This window comes from Corapipo altera, unplaced genomic scaffold (genome assembly GCF_003945725.1).
Source record: "Corapipo altera isolate COAL_440 unplaced genomic scaffold, ASM394572v1 89, whole genome shotgun sequence".
Classification (NCBI taxonomy): Eukaryota; Metazoa; Chordata; class Aves; order Passeriformes; family Pipridae; genus Corapipo; species Corapipo altera.
In genome coordinates this window covers 475,257-492,244 of record NW_020884968.1, presented here as the reverse complement: position 1 = coordinate 492,244, position 16,988 = coordinate 475,257, and the positions used below count along the sequence as shown (strand labels likewise).

The following is a 16,988-nucleotide window of genomic DNA, read 5'->3' as shown; positions in this document are numbered from 1 at the left end:
TAAAAGCAAGAGTTTCTTTCATTTCTGTTGTGATTATAAGAATGATAAAGGAAAAGCCTTTCAGCATGTACAGAAGTTCCAAATTCATATAGTTAAGCAAAACTCAAAAAAAACTATGGCAGTTTATGTAAACTGCCTACAAACCCTGTCAGTGTATGTAGGACACTGGGCTCTGTGTCAGGAAAACACCCCAAAATTAGGTAAGCATACCTGTTTGCTAAAGACTTCAGTTTGTATTTGTGTCAGATTCTAAATGGGAAAGCTATTTCTGTCATGTTTTAAGCAGCAGGGGTAGTCTAAACATGTTCAATAGGTCTAGTGACCTTTTCCTGAGTAATGGAAAACTTTCAGCTGTGCCAGTGCAGTATATTTATACCAATATTATTTACAGGTCTTGCCCTCTTTGCTACTACTTCTTAGAACTGTTCTTGAATGAAAAATAAACGTGTCAGGGTTTTAATACAATTAAAATGGTTATAAACATTCTTAAAAATAGAAATGTATACTTAACCATGCTTCCTTCAGCTGATTGCAGTGTCTTCAGCAACTGTTGTTTCTGTGATGGACTAACAGATAACCTGTGAAATGGTTCTGCATCACACACACTGATGTGTGCCCTAAAGCAAGTACTCAATAGCTTGAAAGGTTTTGAAATTGATTTTCATCCATTAATTATTTATGTATTTTCAGTCCAGCTGATTTTTAAGAACGTACAGAGGTGTGACAGTTTCTTGTGATGCGTCATGGGTATTACTTACAGAGGATTCCTACAAGCAGTAGGTTATGTGGTGACTGCTGAAAGCTGCTTCCCGCCTCCCAGAGGTGGAAAAGTTGCTGTAATAACAAAAAGTACAAAAACTCTACAGATGACCGCAGAAAAACAGTTTTGTGAAGAGCAAGTTTAGCAGATAGTTCAACCTTTTAATTACTCCCTTTGAATGCTGAGCATGTTTCATTTGAATCCTATCTCCCCAGTCCTGATTTTAGACAGTATTTTTCTTTAATTCGTTCAGGCACTGAAAACAACGTGGTGGTGTAATTAGGGTTAATTTTACAAGCAAACAGAGCTGAAGGTCATCAGTGTGCAGGAGGTGGCACCATCCCTCAAATCCCCATGTGAAATAGGATGGAGGCTCAGCCCTCTGCTGAGACTCCTTAGAGTGTGCCACTGTTGCTTTTGGAGGTCTCAGGAAGTGATACCCAAAAGGTTGTTCAGCATCTTTGGGCAGGGAGCTCTGTCAAGGATCTCTGTCATACAACTGATAGTATCAGAACTAATTGATTAAGCTAGTATGTTACCAGAAGGGAGGAGAAGCCATCAGTATTCTCCAGTCACTTATGTGTAAGGCTGGGAAGGTCTTCACCTTGCCGTATAACCTGTTCCTCCATCCTGGAGAAGAAAAGCTTTATATGGGGATGTCCCTCATCCCTGATTTTTGTACCAGTTCTTGTAAAAGCTGGAATGTTAGAAGACATACGGACATTTTCAGAGTTATCTCCTAAGTAAACCCTCCTTGCTTCAGGTAACATGGAGAACAGTTGGTATTAATTTTTAGCTTTTTGTACACTGGCCAGCTTATGATCCTACATCAGTCTTGCTTTTGTAGACTAAACATGCTCAGTTTCTTCACAGGTCCTATTTCTTAAACATCACACTGTTCTTGCTGTTCTCTGGGCTATATCCCATCTGTTTATCTGCTCCCTTAAGTGAGGCATCCAAAACCAGGAGCAGCATCAGCACTCTGGCCTCATCAGGGCTAAGCAGAGCAGAGTAAATGACCTCCTTAATTGACACAGAACTGTAAATTTCCCTTTCTGAATCATTACTGTGTACTGTACCACATCTCAATGGATATGTGTTCAAAATGCCATTTCCTTTACAACCATGGGAGCAATTAACATCTTCCTTAATTATATGTTTTCTTTCACACAGACATGCCTTTATTTCCCGTAATTCTTCTGTTTTGCACGCTTTCAGTCAGTTCCACCTGGAATTTTGCCATACTGACACATTGTATTTGAATCCAGCCACTAATTTATGCACTCAGCTAACAATATTACATATTTTGATTGATAGCTGCTGAAGGAAGAAGAAAAAGACCTGCACATAGACTTCTGGTTGAAATGAAGAAGTTATTTTACATTGAAGGTGGGAAAGAAGAATGAAGTTCGGTGCCAGGATTTTGCATTGCATTTATTTCCAGTGAAGTGAATCTCCGTCTTTCACAAAGTTGATTTAAAAATAAGCTATACTCAGATCTTTGGATAGAGATATTAGAAAGTTGAAGTGTTCTTAGCTTTGTCTGATTGTCTGGCCTAACTTCCAAATTCCCTTGAAAACAGACACGGTGGTTTTTATTTTTCACATTGGACAGATATCTGAAAGACCTGAATCATCCCTCTTAAGGAAATCATTGCAGATAGAAGGTGGAAATCATTACATATTGGGGCAGCGATCTGGTACAACCACATATCCTCACAAATTTTCCCAGAGAATATTCCATTGTGAAAGAAAAACTTACTCTATCAGAATGGGGACCTCCTCCCCATCTGTTCCAAAGGGCAGTCTGTTCCTCAGACTTCTTCATGATTACTTTTTATACAGGAATGCATACTGAAAAGCAACTAACTGGCCAAGTATATGAATGATGGCATTTACAATCTCTATGAAGATCATTACAGGCCTCCTGAATTTCATGCAGTCCCTGTTCATGGTGTCTGAAGATCCTTCTCTGTTTATACACAGAAGTTGAGGTGTGTAAGAACCTGCAGTACCCAGTTCTAGTTGAAAAAATGATTTTTTATATTTTTTTATTCTTTTATTCTAAAGTATGTGTCTGGAAAAGGAGAGTATGTAAGTTTAGTTATTTGTGATTAAGGAACTTCATTCTGCTACACCTTTCTGATGTGTAAAATAGATGTTCTCATATGGGGCAGATCCAATTTAATATCCTTTCTCAGACCCTGATTAAGAGAAAGACGTGAAAACTCCAGATAAATCTGACAATTAGAATCATACAATTTTTTACATTGCAAAAGACTTTTAGGATCATCGTGTCCAACAGTTAAGCTGACACTACAGAGTCCACCACTAAATCATGTCCCTAAGCTCCACATCTTCAGGTCTTTTAAATACTTTCAGGGATGGTGACTCAATCACTTTCCTGGGCAGCTTGTTCCAATGCTTAACAACCCTTCTGATGAAGAAATTTTTCCAAATATCCAGTCTAAACCTCCCCTGGCACAGCTTGAGGCCATTTTGTCTTATCACTTGTTCACTGGGAGAAGAGACTGACATCTACCTGACTCCAACCTCCTTTCAGGAGGTTGAAGAGAGCAATAAGATCTCCCCTGAGCCTCCTTCAGGCTACACAACCCCAGCTCCCTCAGCCACTCCTCATCAGACTTGTACTTGAGAATCTTCACCAGCTTTCTTGCCCTTTTCGAGATGTGTTCCAGCACCTCAATGCCTTTCTTGTACTGAGGGGCCCAAAACTGAACACAGTGTTTAAAGTGTAGTCTCACCAGTGCTGGTTACAGGGGGACGATCACTGCACTAGTCCTGTTGGCCACACTATTTCTCATACAAGTCAGGATGCCCTGGACCTTCTTGGCCACACTGCTGGCTCATGTTCAGCTGGCCATTGACCAGCAACCTCAGGTCCTTTTCCACTAGGCAGCTTTCCAACCACTCTTCCCGAAGCCTGTAGCACTGCATGGAATTATTGTGACCCAAGTGCAGCATCCAGCACTTGCCCTTGTTGAACCATTGGCCTCAGTCTGTTGATCCCTCTGTAAAGCCATTGTACTCTCCAGCAGATCAATACTGTTGCCCAACTTGGTGTCATCTCAAACTTACTGAGGGTGCACTTGATCCCCTTGTCCATTTCATGGATAAAGATATTAAACAGGACTGGCTTCAGGACCCTTCCTGCACATCCTTCCACGTGGTCTGCTGCCCCACGTCTGGTTTACCTGCCCTGTCCTTTAGTGCTCCCTAAGGGCTCCATTTATACAGGGTGGGGAGACTTGGCCACCATTGCTCCTGGGCTTTCCAGCTGCCGGCTCCTGACTGGTCTCTAGAGGTAAAATTAAAAACAGGAACACAGGTATGTCATTTATGTTGGGATATGTTTGGTTTTTTGCTTTTTGGAGATACTCTCAGTCATTGTAACCATGTTTTTTCTGGCACTCTCTATATGTTAAAATTCTGTTTCCTATTTCTTATGTCTTTACAAGCTGACAGAGTGCCTTAAAATAACTGCACTCTCAAAAGAGCATTTCCATGTCATTTCCCTCCTTATTATTCTGTCTTTTCCAAGGTCTTTAGTATATATTGAGAGGTGATTCCTGGCCTTCCTCACTCTTTTTGGTCTCCTCTAAGCCCTGCTCTGCTTTTCCAGTAACCTTTATTATTATTAACTTACTCATAGAAGTGTCACTGTACTAGACTTTTTTACAAACCCAAGAACAGGAAAATAATCTCTGACCTCAAGTATATTTTGATATCATGTGGTTCTGCTAGTATATGCCGCAGTCCCTAGGAGGTGATTCCATTGATTCATTAGAAAGCATTATGGTGTGCTGGTCATATCTTCCATTCCTTTCTTTTTGAGCTATGTTGGTGTCTACTGAGGGCTCCAGTTCATGAATATACTATTACTTATGGAAACACACAGATGCTTCATGTTAAGTACAGTGCATCTTCTAGCCCCTTGCAAAACACAACTCCCTTAAACACAATGCTTTATTGTTTTTCTGAATTTCAACTTCAATTACAATACATTGTTCTCAGCGGTGCGGCTTGGTGGATTATTAAAGAGTGTCAAATAGCCAAAAAAGACAACAGGGGAAACAACATTCTTGCCAAAGAACTTAATTTCCTTTAGAATTTGCCAAACTAGCTAATCTAATTTATGGGGAAACAATTAAAATAAGAAATTACATATTTTTTTAATTTAGTTTCATACTTAAAGTCACAAAAACATGTCATCTGTTAGCTGGTGTAGCTTTGACTTTACAGTGTTTGATTACTGTATTTAAGATTTTCTTTCTGCACAAACTTCATAATTAACAGGATTTAAATTGCCTAATTCTCTCTGCTTCAGAAACTGGTAGTGCTGGCAGAGTTCCTCGTATACCTTGCTAATTAGGTACCTGACAGAGTGGGCTTGATTGCCTTTAAAATTAAAAAAAAAAAACAAAACCAAAAACCCACAAAAAAAACCCTTTACAATCCATGAGTGATTTAAGTCAGACTAAAAAATATTGCTTTTACACAATATCAGATTACATTTACTGTCACATGTATTTGCACAGTACTGTATTTGTACAATATACCATACTCCTGCACCACTGCCAAACATGTGAGATCAAATATGGTAAATTACTGTTGTTGAGGTCTGATACACCAGAAGAAAAACACAAGTCTGAAATTACCGAAAGCTTCATGGGAAAGATGAAAGGAGTTCCCAGAAATATACTGAAAAACGAATGTTTCTCCATTTTGAAATGAGCTTGCCAGAGCAGATGAATGTTCTTGACCTGATGAGTGTTTATCAACTGTCTGCATGTCTGCTTGGCAGCTTTGCTCCCTTGAAATATTCTTAATCTAAAGACCTGAGAAGATGAGGTTATAAAGTCACACTTCTAGTAAAGGTTCTCATTCTCCCAGTACATCTTCAGTAAGAAATATGTAAAAAATGGTGATATTGTTGTGGGATATTTTATCAAGAGGATACAAGATAAGTCAAGAATTACACATCTGGATATATCTGTCCATGCACAATTGAACAGAGAATTTGTTTGGAATATTTTAGTGAAATTTCTTCTAGTTAGATATATTTCTAGCTTCTTTCAAGTAATTTAAAAATGCCTTTTTATGGTCAGAACCAGCAGAGAATTAAGTAGTACCACAAAGGCAGAAAGATGCTTCAAGCTTTCAGTTAATCTCAAAAGAGAAAGAAAAGTTAGCTTGGAAATAATTGCAGTGACCTCGTCTTGAAATCCTAAATAGCAAATACAGTTTCCTGCTGAGTAATACAGTATCTCAGATACAAATAATACATAAAATTTTGCTTCCATTTTTCAATTGCTTTATAATACTAGGTAATATAACTCCTGGCTATCATGAGTGAGAGTTTTAAGGTTACAATAACTGCAGCTGGGAAAATTGAATTGACAGGTTAAAGCCATAGATACATGAAATCCCATACGTCTTTGCAGGACAGAAAAGTCTGTTTTTCAAAAGCCATCGTTCCTTTTTTTTTTTGGAACAGGATTTGTGGTTTTGTTCTTTGTTAATACAATGCCTTACACAACTGGTTTGTGATTGATGATTTGTTTCTCCAGTACTACAGCAATCAAAAAAACCCAACAAGGACAGCATTTTAGGGCTCCTGTACTGTAAGATGCTTGTCCAAAGCCACAGAGCAAAATGATGCAGAGCCAGATTTAGCACACAAGGAAATTTCTTTTACCCTATCTCAGTCTCAGACCATTATTTTGTTTCTCTCTGGAAAGTGACCTTGTCCGATGTTCTTTCAGAATATCACATGGGTCTTACCATGCCACTGTCACAACCTCTGCTCCTCTGAGTCACTACAATGGCAAGTGGACAGCAAGTGGCTCCTTTCTTCTAGGTTTGATGCTCATGAGGAAGCCTTTGGAAGTGCAGAAGAAAACTCTAGGAGACACGTGGATGCATTAGGTGATGGACAGGCTAGCATGCTTCAGGACTGGGAAAGACCCAGCCCAGGACACAGGGCTCATTGCAGACTGAGCACCTGAAAAGAAGCTGGTAGCATGATCTTGAGACTAATGACTTTTTTCTGACAAATTTTGAAAAATAATTCATTGTTTTGGATTGCATTAATAACATGCAGAACAGTAACCCACTTGAAAGACAAGTCAATAGATAAGTTTATTGGTTCAGGCCTCTGTCAGTGTCTCTGTGTTATCTGGGCTGTCTCCTGAGAGGCACCTGTAACTATCTCCCCAAATTTCAGGAGGAATTTCAGAGGTAAGACAGTGTTTGAATGCACACCCACTCCTTGCAGCATTTCCTCAACACAAGTGCTTCACCTCTTGCTTTCGTGGGAATGGTACTCTGGCTTTGCATTGAACACAGTTGGTCTCTTATTCAGAAAAATACTTCCTTAGCTCAGGAGAAGAAAATACTGAATGTAGCGTGTATCCCACCTATGTGACATGATTACTTCCAGCAAAGTCAATGGAATTATTTGTGCAGGATGTGGTCCAGTGTTAAGAAAGTCTTTAAAGTATAGGAGCAAAAATGTGTGTATGTCTTTAAATGCTGTGATTTATCCATTTTCAGACACAGACAAAGGGAGTATTACAGATCATGAGACCATTAAAAGCATAGTGTACAAGGGCACAGAACAGGGCAGGGTGTAATAGGATAGGAAAGGAAGGGAAATAATCTCAATCAGGCAAATAGGATATTTTGTCCAAGTTAAATTCTTCAAATCTGTTTCAAGGTGCGTAGTTGAGGTACCTGGTTGGGGCTTTCTTGAAGTTACAATTAAAATAATAAAATTATTTTTAAAATAGTGTTAGAGGTGGGCACAGACTGCAAATATGTTACTTTTTTCTGAAAAAAAACCCCCAAACTAATTAAAAATAATTTCCTCTCCTGTTTCTTTGCCACGACCTATTTTGAGGACTTTGCGTTTCCCTCAAAAAACCAGTGAAATCTCAGGCACCTAAAACAAATAAAGGCAGTTTACTTAGGACTTGGCTGTTAAAAAAAATTTAAAAACATTTTAAAAAATTATTATTTTAAAGTATTTTGCTTTAAAATTATAATTTTTATACTCATGCAAAATTTGTTGTTCATTTTGGCTGGTTAATACTTCTCTTTATAAAGCAACAACAGAATGTTGTTAAACTCAGATCCTGTGTAATCTTAGGTTTCTGTGTTTGCAATTTCCAGAACATAGAGCAATTATCTGTAAAACTTGGATGTGAAGTACATCTGGGTTTAACAAGGACAGTGTAAATCTTGCCCCTGCTTACCCAGGGCTGCCATGCACAGTGAGCAGAGCCACTCTCTCTGCAGTTCTCATCTTGTGCCTGCCACATAGAGGCTGAGTTCATCCCAGCAGCATATCAAAGTGTGTGACTGGTGTCTGTTACCTATGTGTTCGGTCTAGCTCTCCCAGAACCAAAAATGTAGGTGGTGAAGCCTCTTACTCTGTGGAATGTGTGCTAGAGACATGCTTGGAGATGAGTTTGGTTTGTTTGGATTTTTCTCATTCTTCTTTACTTTGTTGTTCCATAATGCCCATTTTGCTGTCTTCATGGAAGATGGCAAAGTCAAGAAAGTAGGTCTTTTTGGGTTGTGGTCCTCCTTCTGCAAGTGTTCAGACCATCTGTCGAAGTTACAGTGGCTGTTCCTTTGCTGGAAGTTAAATACATGCATTTGTCAGATCAAAGTTTGAACTACTGTTTCACTTGAGTAAAGGTGGCACATGTCCCTCATGCAATGATATCAATTCACAGGTTACAAAATTTAGAACAAAAGATATTTATTCCATGAAATAATTTATAGGGGAAAGCATAAGGAAAAAGAAAACATTAAAAAAAATTGTTAAAAATTAGAGTAAAATTTCTGTGTGAATTAAGTGTTAAGTAAGGATTTTAGAAGAAATATAATAGTTTAATTTTTATTCCCAGTAGTTTGCAATGTTTTTCTAATACATTGGATCTTTTGTTTGTTCACAAAATGACTGTATTATCACTCAGATACCTCAAACATGTTGATAGATTCCTCTGTAAGGCATTTCCCATCCTGCTTTTACGGGAGCTACTGGGCAGTCAACTGTAGAGTAGTTGAGTCATTAGAGTCTGGTTGAAAACCAGATTTTTTTTTTTAATTGTTTTTTATTGTTCTTGTGAATGTGTTCTCTGGACTAAATGTGATAAAAAAGTTACATATGTCCCTATGTGGTCACAGGTTTAGGTTTCTGTAAGGAAATGGTTTATAAATATACTGAATTTTTCAGTAGTGTATCATGACTGTGGAAACCTTGTCTTTGACTAAGAACATGGGAGGTGAGTTTAGGTTGGCACAACTCGTGACAGAAGTAGGAATATTTTAAGATATAGGCAGGAGAACAATTTACCATGAAGAAGCTAATATATAGTCTTGCAGTTTGTCAGCCTCTTTGTGTGAGTCTTGTTCATTTGGGGGAAGTTCCCAGTGACTGACTCCCTCAGAAAGTGGGATGAGCTACCTCACACGTTGTGCAAGGTCATTTGTGAGAGATGGGCCCCAGTTTAACCTCATGTCAGCTTCGTTGTCCCCTTTTATTCTTCGTCACTGTTCAGTTTGGCTAATGCCATTTAGCCTGCCTATGTTTCGACACATGCTGGATAAATGATCTTATCAAGAAATTATGGGAATGTTGCTTAGATGCTTTTAACCATGCTTAGACCCTTCTCATACTGAAACCTTTAAATGCCACCGTGTCAGTGGTGGGCGAAGTGTTTCCTGTCTGATGCAATTGTGTAGTACAAAAATTAAAACCGTAAATTGTTTTGTTTTCATCCCTATGTTATGTAAACTTTGCAGCCTTCCCAAAAGAATGTGAGGACTACAAAGAGAAACATGCAGGAGTTGAGAAATAGCACAGAGTAGGGTCCCATCTTGGTTTTGTGTATCATCTCTTCAATTACATGGATTATGCAATGTTCTCTACCAGCTTTCCATCCTGCTGACGGCACAGGATGAATAGTGTTAGGGGCTAGCATCAGGTTCGGGATGTAGAAGATGCCTGTGTCAGAAGACATCCAAGCCATTTTGTAGGAAATGGAGGCAGCATTATGACTGAAGCAAGGAATTACAGAAAGAAAGAGAATATTACAGAGGGCAAGATGAAGCTACTCCCTTCCTTTTTTCTAGAGTCATAACACTAGATTGTAGCCAAATATTTGAGATGAAATATTCACCTCTAATAGAAAGCCTCTAATAATGAGTGCACATTTTTGGAGGGTTTGGAAAGTGACATCCATCAGTCCTTTGCAAAAGGTGCAGAACGTGCATGAGGATGCTTTGAGATGCACTTCAAACAACTTCTGATTGGTAATGCAAAGCACCCTGGAGAAGTTAGGCTTCCAGTGTTTCTTGTTGAGGGTTCAAAATCAGCTGATACTTCTGATAATTTTGATTTCTTTTTCTCTCTGTGTCCCTATGTGGAAGGTAAGGATCATACTACGTCCTTTTCAAAGATATGGAAGCAAAGTCACAGTGTTCATGGTAGACTGGACTACTATAAATAGTAACTAAATGAAAGTGTCCATGAAAATGCTTATCATCTCTCCTCACAGCATGGCCTGATCCCTTCAGACTTGATAGAACATTGTTTTAAAGTCCTTGTTAGCTATCCATTTTGTTGACCTCACCTTCTGGCCTCTCAAGCTCATTGAGCTCCACACTTCTCCTTATCTCCAACTTACTTTTTTGTTCCTCTGCTTTCTCCTTTCACTGATTCTTGAGTCTGGTGGCTTCCAGAGAGAAACTGTGCCATTAGGAGGGAGAGCTTTTCAGTTCTGCCCTTGGGAGCATGTACTTCCCCCTTTACTGGCATGTTCCACTTAAGCTACATTGGTTGCCATGGAGGAGCATCTGTGAGGATGCTAGATACCACATCCAACCAGCACAGAAAAAGGCTCCATCACATTCATGGAGAAGTGAATCTATCCAGCCTATGCAAGCAGATTTTTTCAACGGCTTCTAACTTAGCCAAATCTGGGCAACTTTTAATAAAAACCTTTCCCCTGCCAAAATTTTAAGTCCTTTCTCCGAAACATGGAGGCACTAGAGCTTTTTAATGAAACAGTTATTAAAAAACAAAACAAAACCTAGGAATAATAACATGTTTTTTCTCTCAGTTGTTCTCAGAAAAGTTGTTCTGTTGTTCTCAGAAATGGCTGAACCAGTTCAGCCTGACTTATTTATTTTGGAAAGAGTCAACTGAGACAAACTTTTAGCATGGGAAATTTTAGCCCAATTGGTTAGCATTTCTCCAGGTTTGGCAAAGTTTAATGCAAGTGAAAATGTACTTATACTAAGAAGTCAAAGGCAAGCTTACATATCAGCAAAGCTCCTGCTTAGTATAGAAAAAGGCTATGTATATTAACTGATTTTTCTTAATGTTTCAGATTCTTTGAGTATATACTGCTCTACAAAGATGGAGTGATGTTTCAGATTGAACAAGTTACAAAGCTTTGCTCGAAGATTGCTCTGACAGAGCCATGGGATCCATATGATATTCCTGCCAATTCAACTTACGAAGATCAGTACTACATTGGGGGACCTGGAGATGAAATTATGGTACAGGAATGGTCTGACAGAAAACCAGCCAGGAAATGTATGTGCATGCTTTTGTTTTATCTTAATAATAATCAATATCACTGCTGCTCAGAGAAAAATAAAATTATTCCTGTTTCACCTCAGCTTTCCATATTTCTATAAAGTTTTCTGGAAGAAATAATAAAAATGCCCTGTGCACAGCATGTAATTTTTTTAACAATGAATTTTATATAAGAAAATGTTCTATATCTCAGCAGGATTAATTATGTCCAAGGGACTTGATTGTACTGTAGTTCGTATCATACGGATTTTGGCATGGAACAGCACCATTTTGTGTCTGAATCTGGCAGTCTGTATCCAAAATTTACCTAGCGAAGAATTGGTACTATAATTAGGGACACACACACTCAAACTAGAGTCTACATAACAGAAACAAAGTAGGTGTCACTCACATGGTTCTGCTACCATTGACATCTTTAATATGTGCCCAAATTTTCTTATCCACTATCCTAGTAAGAAATATCTGCTCTCAAGGCTTGGTTCTGCGCTTGGCAGCTGAACACCTGCATCATAAAAGAAAGTAAGCTGAATTTTCCAGGGTAAGGTATATTAGGTATGTTAGGTTTTGAACCCATAGCAATTTGTTAGCACATTGGTTTCAATTCATCTATGGTTTATTGATGACCCAGACAACTATAAAAATAATTTTAAAACCCTCATGAAAAATATATTCCGCTATTCAACTAATGCAATACTTATGGTTATAGACGTCTAATATATAGGCTAGTTACGAAGCTGAGCATTTAGCCAGAGGAAAGTATTTCTTTCTTGAATAAAAGTAGAAAAAATGAAGTAGAGAATGAAGGATAAGATCATTAGACCTCTGTAACTCAGTCAACATATTCTCTGGTATTCCACAAGAGGCAAATTATCACTTACTCCAAGAATTTTTATTTTTCGGATCTGGTATTTTTGGAACTTTTATGGAACTTAGTATGCGAATACATTCAGTAATTAGGTGTGATTTTTTTATCCTGTATTATTTTGTATCTCCAGTGCTTTTCTGTATGATAATTCATCAAAATAATGTCTTGAAGTTGCCTATCCACCTTCTAGCTAATATTGGCTTGGATTTTATATTTCTATTTAAATTATAAAGGTTTCAGGGGAGATATAGGCTGCCTTGGTAGCATCATATTTTACCATGATTTTTTATTCAAAATTCTGATAGAAGACTTGTTGAATAAAAGATTAATCCATTTTCATATACTCAAAACTAGATTCATTGAGGTCAGAAAGTTTTTTGGCATATTAACATGCTCCAGAGAGGTATGTTCAAATTTTGCTCAGCTTGCCACCCTTTCTTTAGATACTGTATGTGTGTTTCATGTCCCAGCTTTTCTATTTCTAGTAATGTGATTGTGGTACAGCATATAACACAATACTGGAAGGGCAGAAAATAAGTGTGTGATTGCTGCTGAGTGAGAGAAAATAAGCTTCCTTGGGACTAGAAAAATTTGTTCCAGGCATCCCTCAGAGCAACTGATTTGTGATCATAGTAGGTAATTTTAACATCATCAGTTTCTAATAAGGGATCTGAAATGCATAAAACAACGAGATGAAGTATGGTGGAAGGGCTGAAGAGTGATCACAGATAATGTGGGTGGGATTAATAAAAGAGATATAAAAGTGAAGGGTACTTGAAGGAAGCCACCTCAACAATATTGCTGCCACTACCAAAATAACGTAGTGGTGAAAGTAGAGGTGATGGCAGAGAACAAGGGGGAAAGATAACAAGGGAACACCTCTGAGATTAACACTTCATGAAATTAAACTGAAGTCAAAAAAGGGACAGACTTGCTACATCACACACCTGGAGGAGATCAGCATTGAGTGTAGTCTTGAAATAACTATTGCACCATAGAGTGTTTGAAAATAATAGGAATTTTAAAAAAATAACACAGTAATGACAATCTCAATAGACAATGTTAAACCGCAGGAGTGAGTTAAAAGAAGAGATTGAGGCACTGGAGTTGTATTTGGAAATGTTACTCTTCAAATGAGACAAACCCTCTATGCTTGAGACAAATGGAAAAAAATGAAACAAAGTCTAATTTATTCAGATTAAAATTGTGCTGAGTATCATCAGTGTGAGATTATAGGGGACCAACAATTGTAGAAGCAGGCTGTCAGTTCTGGTGCAGAGAAGTCCCCAGCACAGCAGAGGACAAATGTTTCCTTAGGTAGGTGAGTGCAGAACTTCCTGTGCATGGAAAGGAATCAGATGTCCTACACGGTTGGGGGAACTAAGTGTTTTAGAGTGTCAAAGGCTGTGTTGAAAGCCACTGTGAAATAGACCACGGGTTTTCAGTAATCACACTTTTCAGCTTGTCAGAAGCAGAGCATAAGGTGAAAGGTTGCAGTGCTACCCAACCTGATGACACTAAAATTTACTTCCTGGATAAAGAAAGCATTTCGTTGCTTCACTAGTGAAGCAAGTAACTGCTGACATGAAAGGGGCATGAGAAGTGAGAGAAATCAGACTTGCACAGAACATAACTAAATTTGGAACTAAACAAAAGAGTCCTTCAGTAGAGGTATACTTGAAAGGTGACATACTGATGCCATGATGTTTTCATGATTTGAAATGTGCTTAGCACCAACATGTTCAGGTTTGAGATCGTTGCAGTGTCCATATTACACCGGTTTTGTAGCCTTTCTTGGTGTTGCCATGCATAGGGATGGAACTATGTGTAGTTCCAACCTGTAGGCCTGGCTTCAGGAGTGACCTTTTTTTTTTGACTGGCATCATCATGACACATGAGCTCATTCCTGTCACCTAAAGCAGTCACATTTCTGTTTTATTGCAGTGGAATCGTGGGTCGGCGTTTACACCGTCAAAGACTGTTACCCAGTACAGGAAACCTACACGAAGAAATACAAGGTGACATCCTCCACTCGCTTCTTTGATATACATCCAGGCATTGCTGACCCCTCGGTGTTTACCCCACCAAGCACTTGCCAGACAGCCCAGCTGACAAGGATGAAAGATGAATGCTGATTATGGACACTGGCTGACCTGGGCAAACACATATTAGCCGAGCTAATAGCTGACTATTAGCTAATAGTCAGCTGCCAATGCCTAACCTGATTGTTCAAGCTAATTGTTGTTCTTTTGGGAATTTGTAAGTTTTCACTTGAAAGAGAACATAAACATACAACTAAGTGAAATATATAACCCAAAAAATCTCTTTCAATCACATTAATCTGTTCAGTGATGCACTTGAAGTGTTATATAGCTACCACTAAGATAATATTTCTAGGTACTATTTATTTAAGCTGTAATTGATTTTCCTTTTGCAAAGGTTTCGTTATTTATTTTTTCAAGAGAATAAAGCGTAAACAGACTGCAATACAGATAATGTCTAGAAGGAAAAGTTGGATGTTATTGTCACTTCTGGGGACTTGAGGGGAAACATGAGCTGAGTAAAACCTCATCCCTAAGTGAAAAATACTGTTTTAAACAATATACATCAAAATTGTGGAAATTTATTCTTTTGGTTTTAGTTTGCTTTGTGTTCTGTTTGTTTGGGTTTTTTTTTCTTTCTACTCTTCAGGAATCCGGTAGTCTAATTTTCAAGCTTATTTTTGTTCTTTCTAAAAAGAAACTGGAGTAGCTTTATTCATGTAATTCTAGCTGACATGCAAAAAATACTTTTCTGTTTCTTAGGACAATGGTGTGAAAGGAAGGGAAGGAGGGAGGGGTACGCCTCCAAAACCAGTAAGCCAAAGTTTTCATTCATTTGCTACATTTTTGGGGAAGGGTTCCAGTAGGATGCAATGAGATATTTTTCAGTCATATTTTGCTTCAGCCCTCACTTTTCAAGGCAATACTAGCTTTAACATATGCAAAGAGATTAAAAGGTATTGTACTCTAATCGACTTTAATATTTAGTAGCTGCTTTCAAAAGTCTTTCTTCGGAGTGTAGAAACACCTTTATAATTCCAGGTAGATGTGAAAAAAAGGCCGTTCTTAGTGCATAATTAGTAAAGGCAAAATCGTATTTCACACAGTGCCTGGTGGTCCAGATGGAGTGAAAGACAGAGGTGTGTGACCTGCGTAGGGAGGTGGGAAAGAGGAATGGGAGGGAGAGGTTTTAGATGACCTCTGTGCAGTGCGGCAGCAAGGCACTGCAATCTAAACGGACATGACAATCTTACTTTCTTTTGCATCCACTACATTGATGCCTACTTTGTTTGCTGTTTCATCAGCATCTAAAATCTTATTATCTCCACATCCTTTTCTGGTGGAAAGAGTGAAAGTTTCATTAAGCGCAACTAACCAAAAAAGTACAGGAGGCACACATATTTTGCATTAGAAAATTCAAACGAAACCTTCATGCCCCTTCAGGCTCCCAGAAGTGTGGAACAGTGATGGGTTTTGCACTTTTACCAAATGAAATTAATTGGTTTATTCTGTAAGGCATGCATTTTATTTATTATTTGCAAATAAGTTTAAAGACAGATTCTTGTCCTCTTGTACGTTTTGGGTCTTTGTATGCTCCGGAAGTTCTCTGGCTGTAGACGGTGAAACACTGGGAAGTTCAATATCTCTGAAAGAGAGATGCTGGGCTGGCTTTTGGTGCTTCATATGGTCATAGCTTTTTGTGCGTAAGCAAGTGGGACAGTGGTTATTTTACTTTCAGAGTTGTGGTCAGAATGGCATTTTACTTTGCCCTGTGCCTAATGAAAGCACATATACATATCGGTTGAAGTTTAGCTAGTTCATTAAAAAATTTCTCTTGTACAGGGCCAGTTCACTGAAACACGCTTGTGGAAAGAAGGATTGGATTTCCTTGAATTTAGAGTGCATTTATTCTGTACTCGCCTTCTGTATTTTTTGTGTCAACCTAAATGCTAACTGCATATTGTTCTCATTAGGACAATGATTAACATGCATTTCTTAATATGTGTCTTGTTAGAATCTGGAAAATATAATAAATCCAGCTAGCAAACATGAAGTTGTGGTACTGTATCCTTTTGGATGGCTTTGTTGCGGTTTAGCAGATAGCTGGGTAATCCGAGTATTTGTATTATGTTTTGCTGACAGCGATGTAATTTCTAGCAATAACATTAAATGTTCCTTTAAATATAAATTTACAAAATTCTGGTACTCGAAAGTGCTTTAAAAATTTTACTGTGACATACAGGGCAATTTTATACGCCTAAATATGTACCTCTAAAACAATGCTGTTGTCTTCATGTTTATGCTCTACGCATTCAATAAAGAGAGTTGTCAGAGATGTCAAACAACAAAATTTAGGATTTGTATTTTAAATTAGCCACGGACTGAATATGAAGAGCAACATGCATATGCCTGGTTTGTTATCTTTGTTATGATTTCTTTGGTTTGTTGTCATATACCACAAGAGACATTTTGTCTTTATGCGACTATGCCAATGACTCAATAGGAATGAGGATAAAAGGAATTTAAGGTAGCTGTATAGTATGCTGCCATAATTGAGTAAAAATGGGGGTTTCATATGTCTGATAGTCTGGGAAATTTGTTTATCATAGTTATTTGGTGGAAAATTAATAATAAATTGGTATGTACGTGAGTTAGATTGTATTCTGTGGGATAACACTGACAGAA

At 38.2% G+C, this 16,988-nt stretch overlaps 1 protein-coding gene across 1 annotated transcript in view; it reads left to right on the top strand.

Annotated features, from left to right (window-relative positions):
* EPDR1 (ependymin related 1) overlaps positions 1–16,653 on the top strand; it is a 31,574-nt gene extending 14,921 nt beyond the window's left edge. Inside the window, exons 3-4 of the mRNA XM_027665026.1 lie at positions 11,185–11,393; positions 14,206–16,653. Of these exons, the coding sequence (XP_027520827.1) occupies positions 11,185–11,393; positions 14,206–14,396 (400 nt within the window). The 3' untranslated portion in view covers positions 14,397–16,653. The remainder of the gene's footprint in view (positions 1–11,184; positions 11,394–14,205) is intronic.
* Positions 16,654–16,988: the final 335 nt, after the last annotated feature.